The 16576-nt window shown below is 33.8% G+C and overlaps 1 protein-coding gene across 3 annotated transcripts in view; it reads right to left on the reverse strand.

Annotated features, from left to right (window-relative positions):
* Nucleotides 1-16576, reverse strand: part of CTTNBP2 (cortactin binding protein 2) — a 176261-nt gene that overhangs the window by 9741 nt on the left and 149944 nt on the right. For all 3 annotated transcript variants that reach the window (XM_031938869.1, XM_003771544.3, XM_031938870.1), the window contains 2 exons: nucleotides 13370-13502; nucleotides 12060-12161 (listed from right to left, as the gene is read on the reverse strand). In XM_031938869.1, the coding sequence (XP_031794729.1) occupies nucleotides 12060-12161; nucleotides 13370-13502 (235 nt within the window). The remainder of the gene's footprint in view (nucleotides 1-12059; nucleotides 12162-13369; nucleotides 13503-16576) is intronic.

The raw sequence follows: 16576 nt of genomic DNA on the forward strand, positions 1-16576 counted from the left end.
CAGCAAGCCCCAAATGTTGTGAGTACTCTGCCCTCACTCATTCAGAGGCTGAGGCAATGTAGAGAATATTGTGTCTCTAAGTATTAGAAGTAGGTTTCTATACCTTTGAACTAACTCGCCTATTATAAAAGATAAGATCATTCACTAGAATTAGTTTGTTAATCATTAGCAGTTGGTAGGAGAAACTAGAGTACAGTAGAGAAATATATCTCATCTTCTCAGACATATCCCTAGACATTTAAGTTCTGAGACAGTATTTTTATGTGGCTTAGTATAATAGGGAAACCAAATAAATAATGTTTTTTTAAGGACCCAGGGGAACTGGATTTGATTCTCATGATCTTCATGACATTACACAAGTTATAACCTTTCTGGGTTTCAATTCTCTCATTTGCATAACTAAGGTGTTGGATTATATGACCTTTGAGGTCCCTTTCCATCCTTAGACCTGCCTAGATTTCAGCAAAGCATTTGACAAAACCTCTCATACTATCTTTATGAACAAAATAGAGACATATAGACTAAGAAAATTGGTGAATTCTGGGACTTACTGATGATAGTTATAATACACGTGGTCCATTTTATGTTTTTACCTTCTTCCTTCTTATTTTTAAATACAATTTCACTAACCTTTAGCTATTCATGAGACTGTGATGTTAGAATCCAAGTGTGGTCATACCCCTGTTCATGAAGAAAATTTGTTAAAATGATTTTTGTAAATAACTTCTATTTTCCTTCTTGATTCTGTTGGGAATACTTTGTTTAGTTGGATATATTGCCATGCTTTCTTTAAATTCATTTTACCCTCTATTGCTTCTGTCTGTTTTGAATCAGTACTACCAATAATCATTCATCACCCTTTATAAGATTAGAGATAAATTACACTCTTGTGTAGTATTGCTTTTGGCAATGATGTCTTTCTGTTGGGCAAGTTTACTGACTAAGGATATCTAGGCTTTTTTGGTGACCTTGTTTTGACAGTTAATTTATATTGGTTTAACTTCTGGTGAAATTTTTAGCATTACTATTGTAATTTCTATTGTTCATATCTAATTTTTGATTTTTTAGTAACTTTAAAAAATAATTCAAAATTGTTTTGTTATATGGAGAACCATGTTTAAGTTGATATATTTTGTGAGGGAGTTGATGGACATAAAAAGTAAAGAAGAAGATATAAAAGGCATATTAAAAATCTTGAATCTCAGTAAGGGAAAAAATGATCTAGAGGATATACTTTTTTTCCAATCTATTCAAAATCTTTGACAATTATATATACATTAAGGGCAACTTCAATGAAGGTGTTAGGGAACAAATAAGTACTTGCAATAAATATTCAACAATGGATTATGTCTTTATCACTGGAAAAAGGTAGAGAATAGAAAATCTTTTGACTATAAGCCAAAAAAACTCACCTTGATTTGGTAGAACAAAATACCATCTTATGGAATCTTTTACAGCAAGACATTTCCTATTTAAAGATCATGGTAATTCAGAATTTCTTTGAAGATGTAACAATAGAAATTATCCTGTTCAATAATCCTCTGATTCCAAACAAAGACATATGTCAGTGTGATGGAGGAAATATAGCATAGATTCTAAGTCAAAGAAACCCTATGTAAGATCTTCTAGATGTTTCTCCTTGTAGCTGACATTGTGTAAGTTATATCAAGCCTCAAGACATTGCAGAGTATTTGGAAGAAATATATAATTTAGATCTAAGGAATTCAACATCTCTATCCTAATAAGAAAGGCCAAATTGATGAAGGATATCTATCGCCCAAATTTCAACATGTATTTAGAAGGCCATTCTCCAGAGTCCATCCAAATATGTACAGGTGAAGAGATAATATTAATGAGGAATGAGGTGGGCCCAGATTTGAATAAGATGAATAAAGTCGGCTAGATTGTTTTCAGGAAGTCCCATAGTTTTTATTAACCTCAAGCTTTTCATAAAAATAAAATTTCATTTTTATACATCTTATCTTATATAGCAGAGAAACATAGCAAAGCTATAGTATTACTTTTGTTGAAGAGCTAGAGGAAAGTACATATATACAGAGGGGCTCATTATGGATTTCAACACACAAAAGACACGTAGATCCTTAGAAGAACAAGAGTAGCACCATACAGTTGGTATGGTGGGAAGACAAAATAGCTTAGTCACAAGATGAGAACAATATATAACAAAGCATACAACTAGAGTGCTCCATGAGCATCTGCAAGATTTTGAAAGGAATACTTCCAGTATGATCTCTACTGATGAACTTTTTCAAGAATATAGATAAGATTCAAGGAGGATGGATTCTTTTTGCATCACTGGAGGGGACTTGCAAATCAATGAGAAACATAAATAGTTTATCTACTGGGAGAGTAATTTATATATATATTTTTAATTTTTATTTTTTTACCTTTTTCTCACAACTTTTTACCTTTTCTGAATTTGGGAATCAACAGTAAGATAGTTTTATCCAGAGTGCCTAAGACAAAAAGTACAAGAACCTTTGTGAATAAAATAAAACAAAATGTGGCTAAGCTACCAAGTAGGAGGAAAAGTTATATCCCAGGTTTTTATGTTAGTATGAATATAAAATCATAGATTTACATCTATAAAACGTAAATTGCCCTCTCATTTTAGAGATAAAGAAACTAAGGCCCAAAAGATAAATTTGCCTGATGACATATTTAGTAGTAGGGAGCAGCAGCAGTATTGGCCCAAGTTGTTAGACTGCAAATCCACTGCTTCAACATACTTCTGCTAACTTAGAACAAAGTTTGCCAGGGTGTGGTTGGGGTGTCCTCTGATTTATACAGTAACTACAGATGAAAACTGATAATGAGGATGAAACAATATGGAAAATGAAGTGTTGAAGCACTAGCTATTTAATTTGTTTATGTGTCCATAAGAAAGTTACTCATAAACACTGAGGCAAGAACTATATAATATAAAATGCTAGATATGCATTTCATTGAAACTTTTTTTTTTTTTAAGGCAATTGCAGTTGTGTCTGAGAACAAATTTGAATTTGGTTCCTTTTGACTTCAGGGCCAGTGCTCTATGTACTGTACTATGTAACTGTCCCAAAGCATTTTTCTTTAAAGGATGATATTCATTACTTTATTCCACACTCCAATCCACTGAACAACACAAAACATGACTTGTGGGTCCTTCTTAATGTTTTTCAAATATCTGTACAAAATTAAACTAGCTGCATGAAAAAAGGGAATTGATTTGTTATAGAGTTTTAGTTTGCATGCAGACATTAGGGAGTCACAGTGGTAAATATATGAAAGGAGGCATTTATTACGTGTCTTGTGATTATCTGGTCATGGTGAATAATTGAGTTAAAGTGAAGAGAATGACCCATCTGCTAAGGCATTATTGAGAAACAGATGGTACCGAAACTGAGAACAGTTAAATTCCCTCCATGCTTGAATTCCCATATGAAATTATGGCTTTTCAAAATGTAACTAGCCTATCGGACTTAGCAGCATCACCCCAACTTGCAATTCTACTGGGGAAAGCAGCAAATAAAAATGATCATAAAAACCTTTGAAAATATGATGGGCTACAAAATGACAGATTGAGAAGAATATTCATCATTGAGAACAACAGGGAAGAAGGATGGTGAGTCTTAGATTAAAAAAAAAATCTTGCCATTATGTGTAAATGGGAATTGGTATATGTGATAATGAGGAAATGTGTCAAAGAAAGGAAAATAAAGCATTCTGTACATATTGATCCTCAGGGCAGAAACTGTTTATATCAAAGAAAGCATACAAAAATCCTCTTCTTCCAACGGATCTATGATCTTTTCAATGTAGGTATTTCCTCTGCTGGGACATGTTTCCATAACACATCCATGATTTCCCATCTTGGGTAATTTGTGTCCATGCTTTCCAAAGGATCCATTTAAAAAAAAAGTGTAAGATCACTTTGTATATCTCATGGTTACAATGTAGCATTCACACTGTTTACCCGTCACCCTTTTTGCTTAAATGACTAGTTTCAAGGCTAGTATCTGTGTTATGTTCCTGAGTCAGATTCATAGGATCCAAAGATAAGTGGTGGGTAAAAGACTATCACTCCCTCTGCCTGAAATACACTCTCCTTTCATTTCCATTTTGTAGAATCCTTTGTTTCATTGTTACTCAAGGCTCAGGTCAGATGAAATCTTTCTTGATCTCCCAACTTTTATTTTCCCATGCCCTGCAAAAATTACCTTATAATAATATATACCTCACTCTATATATTTTACATACATTTCAATGTATACATGTTGTTTCTCTCAAGAAATAGACTCCTTGAAGGCAGGGCCTGTTTCATTTTCATTGTGGCCTTAGCACTCTGTAGTTGACAGAAAATGCTTCCTGATTGATTGCAATGGGAAGAGACTGGACCTAGGTCAGTGAGGTACAGAATATGACCAGTGTACTGTCCACTCAATAAGGAGAACTAATTACTGAAAAGTAAAAAAGCAGTTGAAATTATTCTTTCAGAAATGGTGTATCATTAGACAATTCAGAATTGGGAGAGGTAAATAACAATGCTTCTTAAAATTCCTATTAGTATTTAAACCTAAGACTCACATGTTACTAGAACCATAAAATCATGAGATTATAGATTAAGAGTCAAGAGGAATCTTAGAGGCCTTCTAGATCAGAGGTTTCCCAAGTATAGCTGCACCCAGATGAAAATGTTACTGGGATATATTTAACAAAAATAAAAATATAAAACAATACGATTCATGTTAATTTACTTAGTATATGGCTCTCCTGAATTATCTGTTTATATTTGATATCACTGATCTAGACTAACCACTTCATTTTACAGATGAAGAAATTAAAGCGCAGAGAGTTAGTGACTAGTCACATGGATATGCTGTAGAATTAAGATATAAACTTGAATCTTTTGATTATAAATCCAGTTGTTTCCTTCATCCTTTGCTATTTTTTGGGGGGAAAGAACTTGTGATTTTGTTGGTGGAGAACAATTTAAATGAAGAAGCTCCTTATGATGAATGGGGAAAAAAAAAAAACATTTATCGTATATGCTTACTATAGGAAGATCATTGTGTACAGCACTAGGAAAACAAACAGAAAAGCAAAACAAAGAGCTTACATTCTGCTCTGTCACTTAATAGTCCAAGAGAGTTGCTTAGGGATATTGCAAGGGCAACTTAGATGAGTTACCCAGCCAATGTGTTGGACTTAGAGCCAGGATTTCCTAACACTGAGGTTGGCTTTCCATCCAGAATGCTGAATCTATCCCCTCTCCTTTCCTAATATTCTTTTTAAAAATGTAAGATCACTAATATTTATGAAATCGGAAACATCCAAAACTCATAGATGGTAGAACCTAAGATGAGAAGAGGTAATAAGTTTTGGCAGAAGCTTTTGCTAAGAAATGTAGATGGGAGATAGAATTCTTTATAGGAGAAACAGCAAATAAGCCAGACTAGCTTGAAGTACAATGTGTGAAGAGAAATAATATTGTGTGATAAGTCTAGAGATGTAGACTAGCTAACTAGTCTATGGGCAGGATATCAGGTCAAGGTATAAGAGATTCAAGTATGATAACATATGAACATTTTTATAAATACTGCCATGGTATACAGACAGTAAGTAGAGTCAAAGAAATTCAGAAAAGGTTTGGCAAAGAATATAGTAATGGAGGGACTGAAATTTACTATGAAAAGAGAGAGCAAGTATAGAGTGTAGAATAGTAGAAATGTGTTTTAAGGGAAATTTCATTTAATTATTTAGGGTTAAATAGTTATTTAGGGTTAAATGCAGAAATGCAAAACATTTCTGAGTGATAAATTCTCAGGTGTGGCTATGTCTATGAAAGACTAATATGAAGAACAGATGGACGTCATTGTGGAGTTGAAGAGGTTTAAGAATTATGAAGCCAGGAGTAAGCATCAAAGATGCTGATCTTATAAAAGATGAAGTTGAAAAAAGAAATGTGAGCTAAGCATTACAATGACTGAGGAAACTGGAGAACTCAGAACAAGATGGAAAATAGAAGCTGAAAGTGGAATATCATTTTAGTTCAATCATCCAACCTTTGATTCTCATAGAATCTCTCCCCCAAACCTTGTGATTTGAATTTTTAAGTTTTCTTTCTGCCCTACAAAACTAGGGTTAGTTAAGAGGGATAAGGAAAGTGAATCTAATAGTGTTTCCAAAGTCATTTTCTAGTCGAGAACAAAAAGGAAGAGAATATAATTCCAATGAAATCAAGTCTTTGATTTGAAGGGGAAGGACAAAAGGAGAAAAAAAGCATTCAACCAAGAAGATGCTGGTTTAATCATAGTCACCTCCACTTTCTGAAAAAAAGAAAAGCAAAGGTATAATAGCTTCTGCCCTTACCCAAAAGAAAAGATGACAAAAGAGTGTCACTTTGCCACCTGCTGGTTGGTGATATTATAAGTTCCTGTAGTCTGGACCAAGACATAGGGGAAAACCCATGCTGTAATCTTTTTTTGGAGGGGAGAGGGAGGAGAGAGAGGAATACAAGGGATATTTATTCATTTTTTATTGTCTCAATTTACATTCTTTCAATTTCCCTCTTATGCCAGTAAAGTGAACAACTGAAAGTTGTAAAGTGAAAGGTCATTATTATGAATTTTCTTTTAAGGCAAAGTAAACTGTCTTGAAATGCAATGAGTTTAGCCCACTTCCAATAATATTCTATTTAGACAATATCTTATTGTAGCAATTCCAAGATAAAGCTCAAAAGGAACTTGCAGCATGAGGAATCTATACTAGACTGTCAAAAATGAGGTCACCCAGTTTTTCACAATCAATACTGTAGGTGGGGTACTGAAGTGTCTCCCCCACAGAAATCAAGGGTCTACAAAGAGATGTCTCAGGCTAATCCAAACTTTCAAAGCTAGGGCCTCAGATACTGCTGTCTTAAACTACCAGTTTGCTTATCTAGATTATGGAAGTGAAACAGACCTTAGAAACCACTAAACTTAACTGCCTTAATTTACAAGCGAGAAAAGGGAGGACCAAAGAAACTTGCCTATAGTCCCATAGCAAGTTGAGAGAACAATTAGTACTAGAATCTAGATTACTTTCGACTGCCTCAGCTTGACATCTCACACAGGATAGCTTTTCCATGCTGCAAAATCAGCAAGTGCTAATAGCTCTTGTTACATGGAGTTTCACAATGTAAACATTGTGGCTTTAAATCCATTCCAAATGCTGATTAGAGACTCTGGAATTTTCATATTATCTGAAATCATCTTGTCTAAATCACTTTATTTTTAATGTTCCCTTAGTCAAAATTTTGCTCATCCAAAAATAAAAACACAAAATATGATAAAACATTAGGGAATATCACCAAATAGCATTTAAAAAAGGAAACAATCTACATTTTAAAAGAGAGAGAGAAAAAAAAAAACTCTTCATGCCATGATACTAAAATTAACTCACTTAAATAATTTCAGTTGTATCCTACTGGGACATAAGACTATTGAGCAAGTAAGAAAACTTTGAAATCATGGTGATGTTATGGGGACAGATAAGCATTAATAAATGATTTTTCTCCCAATGTCCAGTTCATATCCTGTTTGATTACACTGCTTCATATTGTTCTTTGTGTGACCTAGAGGGATGTAAAAAAGTAGAGCAGGGATTAAACTAAAACCGGCAAAACCCAATGTGCAATTCAAATATAGTGGGTGTCTCTTAAGGCTCTGCTCCCATAAGTGATTTTGTATAATGTTCATAGATAGTTTCTATAAGAAATCATATCTAACTTTCAGTAAGTAAATCCAAAAGCTTCCCAGCTATCTAAAATTAATTCTACTTAAATTTTTAATTTGCCTGCTTTTCATTCAAGCTTCCATTACTAATGCATATTAACATATGCTTTTATATTTGGTGATTTCAATGTAAAATTGTGTACGAGTGGTAAAAATATGTGTTGGAAAATGTGGTTCAGAATTAATAAAGAAGGCTTGTAGAGTACACAGAAGCCTCGTATACCATGAATACATCTAGGAAAGATTTAGAAAAGATTGGAGGTGGCAAAGACCAAATAACTAAATGTGAAAATGATATATTTTAATATAGAAGAAACAGTATTACTGATGGAGATAATCATTCTTCAATCAACTGTCTACTTAGAGCCAGGTCACCATTAGAACAAAGATCAGAATTAATAACAACCCTGAGGGAAAAGCAAAAATGATAAAAGAAATGAGATAAGAAATTAGAAGGGGAAAAAAAGGCAAGAAATGAGAAGGAAATTAAAATTAGATATTTCGTGAATGTAAAAGAAAAACAATGATCTCACTCTTAAGTACAGTTTTTTGTTATCTCCAGCCTCACATAATTCTAAGAAGACTACATTCCAAAAAAGGAGCAGCTGAAAACAAAATTATGACAGCTATATTTCCCACTCTGAAGTCTACCACTTAATCCACAAACCCATTTTGCTTTTTAAAGCTCCATTAAATGTCTCTAAAACATCAGAAACAATTATCCAAAACAAAAACAAATACAAAAACATAAACCAGAGCCAAAGTTCTCTCGCCTTCCTTTGAATTCATAGCACCTTAAAATTAGATACATTTTTCTACTCTCAATACTTTGCGTCATCAGTTCATACAAGTTTTCCTAGGTAAACGGATATAAATGTTCTTTATACATATGGGTCCTTTTTTCCCTCTGATGTCTCTAGGGTTCAGGCCTACTAATGCTGTTAATGGATATCAATTGGAGAATGGTTGAATAAGTTGTGGTATATGAATGTAATGGAATGCTATTGTTCTTATAAGAAATGATGAACAGGCTAATTTCAGAAAAGCCTGGAAAGGCTTACATTAAATGATGCTGAATGAAGTGAGTAGAACCAGAGAACAGCAAGATTATGTGATAATCAACTGTGATTGGCTTTTCTCAGCAACACAGACAATAGATTTGGAATGAAAAATGCCATCTAAGTCCAGAGAGAGAACTACAGAGACTGAATGTGGATTGAAGCTTAGTATTTTCACCTTTTGTTTTTTTCTCTCTCATGGTTTTTTTCCCTTTTGTTTAGATTTTTTTTTTGTATGACATTCCAAACATAGAAATATGTTTAAAAGGATTGCACATGTTTAACAATTTCAAATTGCTTGCTGTCTTGAGGAGGAAGGAGGTAAAGAAGGGAGGAAGAAAATATTTGGAACACAAAATCTTACAAAAATGAATGTTGAAAAACTATCTTTACATGTATTTGGAAAAGTAAAATACTATTGAGGGGGGAAAAAGGGAAAAAAATCTTCCTACAAAGACTTCATAATTGACTATTCCCCTCCTAATTTTAATTGTATTTTTTTTTTGTGTTAAAATGCTTTAATATTGTATGGTCAAAATTGACTATTTTATTTTCAGTGATCTCTGTCACTGACTGGATAGAGCACTGGGCCTGGAATCAGGAAAACCTGAGTTCAAATTTAGCCTTAGATACTATCTGTGATTGATGGTGGCCAGTCACACCTGAACTATTCTTTTTTTTATGTTTTAAAATTTAGTCAGCTCTTGTGAACACGTGTATAAGTTTTGTGAAGTTATTTAGTTGTTAACTATAGCTTTTTGAAGAAAAAGAAAACAAAGGAAAGGAGAGAAGAGGTGATTTTGTATACATGGGACAAGAACTGATTTGCAGAAACAATTGACAGTTTGAATGAAATATCTACTTAGAATATCACATGGAAAAGTACTGATTTTATTTAAATAATTTTAATTGGTATGTATGTTAAAATTTGAAATGATTGTAAATTACATAAGCTTCCTATCCATTTTTTGATGTGGCTATCAAGTGAAAATTGTGAAATTGATCATTAAGTAGGGGTTATGGTTATATTGAAATCTAAAAAAAATAAGGATTATTGATTTGATAGGTTGTTGGAGAGAGAGAAATAATATGTTGTATTCAGAAAGAAAAGAGAGAGAGAGAATTTGTTGGAAAGGGAGATCACACCTCAACTATTCTTATTCCTTTCTCTTTCAGTTGAGTACAGCTGGTCCTTTCCTAAGCATGAGTACAGCATGTCCTTTCATTTTGATTTACTTAACTAATTTTATTGCTCATAAACATTTGTGTTCACCTCAAGCCTGTAATCAGGAAAATCTGAAGGTTTAAATCCAGTCTCAGACACAAGTGTGTGACCCTGGACAAGTAACCAACCTGGATTTACCTCAGTTTCACCAACTATAAAATTGGAATAATAATAGCACCACCTTCCTCCCCTGGTTGTTGTGAGATATTTGTAAAGTACTTAGCCCAGTGCCTAATATTTAAGGACATACTTAACAAATCTTTGCTTACTTCTCTCCCTTCTATAACTCAAGTGATGAACTCTTCCCCTTTCTATAAATATGAATAATTCATTCCTTTGATCTGTTTACTTTGTGACCTTTTATATATATCTCCTGCTTCAGAGCAGTCATTTAAGCAGTACCCCCCAGGCCTGGCACACATTTCCTCTTCAACCCTTTCCCTTCAAAAACCTCATCTTTCTTTGAAGATTAATTCGAGCCATCTCTTCTTTCGAAAATCTCCCTAGTCTTCTTCCATATTTGCCTTTGTATTTCTAGTACCTAACAAAATAAATCTTGGGAATTCTAGGCATATAACATTTTTAAAAATTAAACTGAAATTCTTAGTCTTTTTCATATCATTCTCCTTTCTATCCCCTACTCAATAGTAGGCTGTTTAAATGGAAATAAAATGCTAGATTCAGAAATAAGAAAAGCTGACTCTAAATCTTACTACAGATATTTTTCTAGTTGTGGGACTCCCCGCCTCCATTTCCTCATCTAAAGGATAATAATAGCTCTCAAAGTGTTCTTTTGAGGATCAAATGAGATTTTGTGTATGAAGTGTTTTTGCAAACCTTTAAAAGGCAGTTGGTAAAACTGGTTCCTAAGCCACAAGATTTTTATGCACTATTCCACATTTCACTCCTCATTGCTGTATCAAAGGAAAATATGTAAAATGTACAACTGCTTTCTATGTAAACCATGACTGAAACCATCATCCAAAGATTATCACTGTACAATGATGTTTCCTGACAAGTTGGTCGTTTTATGGTGTAGCATTTTTTCAACTTTTTGCCTAAAGCTTCCAAAGATTTATTTTTTTTGTCAGCCAATCAATATATATGGATTATATGCTATTTGTCAGGTACTGGAATATGTCAAAGAGACATAAAAGTAAGAGAAAAACAGGTCCTACCCTCAGCAAGCTCATTTTCTAACAGAGAATATAATATATAAATAAATAACTAGTAAATCTCTCAAGTAAATGATTTGTAATTATGTAATTTCAGAAGTGAAGGCATGAGTAGTTGGGGGAACTGAGAAAAAATTCATTTAGAAAACAGGACTTGAGCTTAGTTTTGAAGGAAACCAGGGACATGAAGAGGCAGCGATGAGGAAGGAGAAAATTTCAGCCAACGGGGACATTTGGGAACAAAGACAGTAGATGCAATATCAGCTGTAAGGAATGGTTGGGTAGGCTGGTATGGCTGGTTCAGGGAATTTGTGCTGGGGAATAAATTATAAAAAGACTGGAAAGGTAGAAATGGGTCAGATTGTGAACAAATTTAAATATCAGAAGACTTTACATGAAATGCTGGATATAAGAAGGAGCTACTCAAGTTTACTGAATGTATGAGTGGAGTGGGGGATGACAGTCATACTCGTACATTAAGAAAATCACTTTTGCAGCCGAGTGGAGAGAAACCAATTAGGAAGCTTTTGAAACAACCCAAGTAAGATGTTGAGTGCTTTACTGGGAGCCTGTATGAATGAGAAGAATAGGATAGATAAACATGTAAAGATAAAAAAGATAAAGTTTAGAAAACAGATGCAAAACTGGGAATATAATAATGCTTTCAGCACTAATAGAGAAAATAGGAAGAAAATTTAGAAGGGAAATAATGAATTCTTATTTGGACATGTTGAGTTTAAGATATCTATATGTCCATTTCAAAATTGTGATCCAAAGCTAAGGATAACCTTTAAAATCAAGGTGGTAGGGACAAAGGGCTCCTTACCTTTTGTGACACTGGCATTCTTGGATTAGTAATGACTGCTGAAAATCCAGGATTATTTCGTGAGCAGCCAAATATCCGCAAGTCATCCCTGGAATCTGCAATCTGGAAAAAATATACTGGCTGTTGAAGCATATAGTATATATGCCTCACTATAAAATAACAGAATTAAAAGAAGGATAATTGAACTGATCCAGTAGATTGTATAGTAAAAAGAACGCACATTTCCAATAAGGCCAATTCCAATTTGCATTACAGATTGCATCTAATAAAAGCATGTAGCTATTTTTGTATAACCCAGCAAAGTCTCAGTTCTATTTACCTACCTACAATTTTCTCCCTGGGTTAAAGACTTTTTTTTTTTTTGATAGTCTGGCAGATGGAAAATCTTAGGCTCTAGAAACAATGGCAAATGTTGTACTTACATACTTTCTCAAGATTTCGGGATCAAAAATGATAATTTTTATATGTCAAATTTTGTGATGATTAAAAAGGTTAGAGAGACATAGTTTTGGGGTAATTTAATTTTTTTTATGAATAAGGCCAGCATGTTGTCAATAAAAGGATGAAAAAAATAACTGAAAAAAAGGATGGCCATTTGGCCTTCTTTCTTAGACCAAAGAAAATCATGAAGGTGGCTCACATTTTACATATATTTCCAACTGGAGCTGATATCATCCCATCATCATATCACTCTTAGAGAGAGAAAATATGTCAGACCATTCCCAGCCTTGGATTATTTAGACAAAAGGACCTGTCTCTACTCAAATTTGAATAGAACACAATGGGCTTCCCCAAGCTAGCAAGGTTGGGGCAAGATCTGATCAAGATCAGGAGAGTCAATGCAATCTCATTACTAGTAATGCTTTTGAAGAAAACTGAACTTTTTGCAATGAAGAATTTAGAAAAAGGGGGATATCTCTTTGTAATAAGCACTATGATGGTTATTAATAATCATTGTTTTCATATCCTCATTTGCTTCTCAAGAGTCATGGTCTCCTAAATGAATCACAAATACTTTATTAAGGATTTGTAATTATGGAACTTATGTGAGGAGAAAATATGAGAGAAAAAAAGGACAGAAACTGATTTATGCACTGACCAAAAAAAAGGCAAATGGACCTTACAGATAACAGAGACAAAGGGAAAAAATAAACAGTTAAAAAAAAAACTATAGATGGTATGATTAATGGAATATAGCTCTTCTGCGTATAAAATGATGCTCCAGAAGAAAAGGGCTAATATCATATTACATGATCCATAATCTTTTAGCTTCATGAAACCTTAGCAATTCAGATCCATTCACCACTTACCTTGCTGATATCAGACTCAGATTTGCTAGAACACATACTTTGAAGTTCTCTCACAAGGTCTACCTCATCATCTGAGCCAAGAGACAATCTCTGATCCAGATTCAATCCTTGTGGCTGATCATTTTCAACAGAGCTATTAGAAATTAAATCAAAACCAAAATAAAATTGGAAACAAATTTAAAAGTAAGAAACTTGGATATGTAATACATATTATGAAAAATTGTACCACTTTTCAGTATTTGATAGAAGACTTTTATAAATTATTTACAATAATCTAACAGATTCTATTACCTGTCAACCTCTTCTTAAGCTTTTAGGCTTGTCCAAAGAAATACAGCAAAAAGTTAGAACAAAATCAAGTAGGATGGTGATCTACAGCCCTATCACTTATCCTTGATAGTACTATCAACTGAATTTCAAACTGGTTTGGACACAATTCAGTTTGAAGGCAACATAATAGGAGTTTTTCTTTTTTAATAGAATGTCTCAAGAATCTATTATTGGTCTTGTGTTAATCTTTTTATCAATGGTTTGAATAAAGGCAAAAAATAGCACAGTTACTGAATTTTCAGATTAAACAAAGCTACAAGGAATAGGTAATAAGTTATACAATAAGTGTCAAGAACTAAAAAGTTTGTGTGACACTTTATTTTTCTTGAGTATTGATAGTTGTTACAAAGCATCCAAAAATTTTAATATAAATCTTAAGCTCCATTGAAAAGCATAATGTCCAGAACATGGGAGGCTATAATTATTCTGTATTCTGCCCTGATCAGACCACATTTAGAGAATTGTGCTCAGTTCTGGAAGCCACATTTCAAGAATGATATCAATAAGCTGAAGAACATCTACAGGAAGGTGATAAGGATGGTGAAGATCCCCGAGATCATGCATAGTAAAATTTTAAAAGAGAATTTAGGATGTCAACTGAGAATTTAAGGAAGAATGTTATATCTTCATTAAAATATTTGAAGAATGGTGAAAGAAAAATTAGACATAGTCTACTTGTTCCAGTATGGCAGACTAATACTACTATGTTGTAGAGAAGATTTAGGACTGATCAAAAGGAACTCTACTGGACCAAAATTAGAATGGATTACCTATAGTTAGTGGGTCACTCCTCAATATAAGTCTTCAAGAAAGGCCTGAATTGTTGAAGATATACAGGAGATTTTGTTTCAAACAATTTCCTACTCAGATGCCATAATTGAGATTCTTCCTTTCATGATTAATTCCAAATAGATATTTTTCCTCTGACAAGCTAAAATTTCCCGCCATGGACATCACTGTTACAACATGTCTACTTTTTCCTCTTCTGATTTGCCCTTTGTTGTCTCCGTGAAACAAACAAATTAAATATATCTGCTTTCTAAAATTGTTCATACCAAAAAAAGGAAAATGTTGGATACTGGAGGGGATATGGGAAAACTAGGACACTAATGCATCACTGGTGTATCAAATCATTTTGGAGAAAATTTGGAATTATGTCCAAATGGCTATAAAATTGCATACCCTAACAAAACCAGTGCTATATCTTAAAGACATCTAAAAAAGGGGGGAAAAGGCCTATCTGTACAAAAATCTTTAAAGTAGATTTTTTGTGTTGACTAAGAACTGGAAATCAAAGGAATACATATCAATTAGGAATGTCCAAACAAATTGTGGTATATAATTGTATTGGAATATTATTGTGCTATAAGAAATGACAAGCAGGCTGATTTCAGAAAAACCTGGAAAGATTTACATGAACTGATGCATAATGAAGTGAACAGAATGAGGACAATATTACTCACAGTAGCAGCAATATTGTTTGATGAACTGTTGGAATCCTTACAAAGTGTTAAGTCATTAGAGTTGATAGAGACAATAATTATCTAATTTAGCATGGTTCAGTATGATTGATCTGATCTTACAAGGAGATGTTATGGGTCAGAAGAAACAAGGTACTAAGTGTAACTGATAGAAACAATGCTTGTGTTCACACCTTTAGAGAGCTCATATAAGCAAGAAGCTCTCAGGGCCAGAGAGCACTCAGGGAGGAAACCCATAACCCCACTCTCAGATCCCATAATCCCACTCTCTCAGAGGAGGAGTCAACCTTTGGGAGATCATATATAAGAACTGGACAGAGAGTCAGTAGGAAGTTCAGCTGAAAAGATTGAGAAAGGAGCATCTATTTTTACAGTCAAAGGTTCTGATAAAGGCCTCATCTCCAAAATATATAGAGAATTAACTCTAATTTATAAAAAATCAAGCCATTCTCCAATTGAAAAATGGTCAAAGGATATGAACAGACAATTCTCAGATGAAGAAATTGAAACTATTTCTAGTCATATGAAAAGATGCTCCAAGTCATTATTAATCAGAGAAATGCAAATTAAGACAACTCTAAGATACCACTACACACCTGTCAGATTGGCTAAGATGACAGGAAAAAATAATGATGATTGTTGGAGGGGATGCGGGAAAACTGGGGCATTGATGCATTGTTGGTGGAGTTGTGAACGAATCCAACCATTTTGGAGAGTAGTTGGGAACTATGCTCAAAAAGTTATCAAACTGTGCATACCCTTTGATCCAGCAGTGTTACTACTGGGATTATATCCCAAAGAGATTATAAAGAAGGGAAAGGGACCTGTATGTGCACGAATGTTTGTGGCAGCCCTTTTCGTAGTGGCTAAAAACTGGAAACTGAATGGATGTCCATCAGTTGGAGAATGGCTGAATAAATTGTGGTATATGAATATTATGGAATATTACTGTTCTGTAAGAAATGACCAGCAGGATAATTTCAGAAAGGCCTGGAGAGACTTACACAAACTGATGCTGAATGAAATGAGCAGGACCAGGAGATCATTATATACTTCAACAACAATACTATATGATGACCAATTCTGATGGACCAGGCCATCCTCAGCAACGAGATCAACCAAATCATTTCTAATGGAGTAGTAATGAACTGAACTAGCTATGCCCAGAAAAAGAACTCTGGGAGATGACTAAAAACCATTACATTGAATTCCCAATCCCTATATTTATGCACACCTGCATTTTTGATTTTCTTCACAAGCTAATTGTACAATATTTCAGAGTCTGATTCTTTTTGTACAGCAAAATAACATTTTGGTCATGTATACTTATTGTGTATCTAATTTATATTTTAATATATTTAACATCTACTGGTCATCCTGCCATCTAGGGGAGGGG

The sequence above is a fragment of the Sarcophilus harrisii genome, chromosome 5, assembly GCF_902635505.1.
Source record: "Sarcophilus harrisii chromosome 5, mSarHar1.11, whole genome shotgun sequence".
In the NCBI taxonomy this organism is placed as follows: Eukaryota; Metazoa; Chordata; class Mammalia; order Dasyuromorphia; family Dasyuridae; genus Sarcophilus; species Sarcophilus harrisii.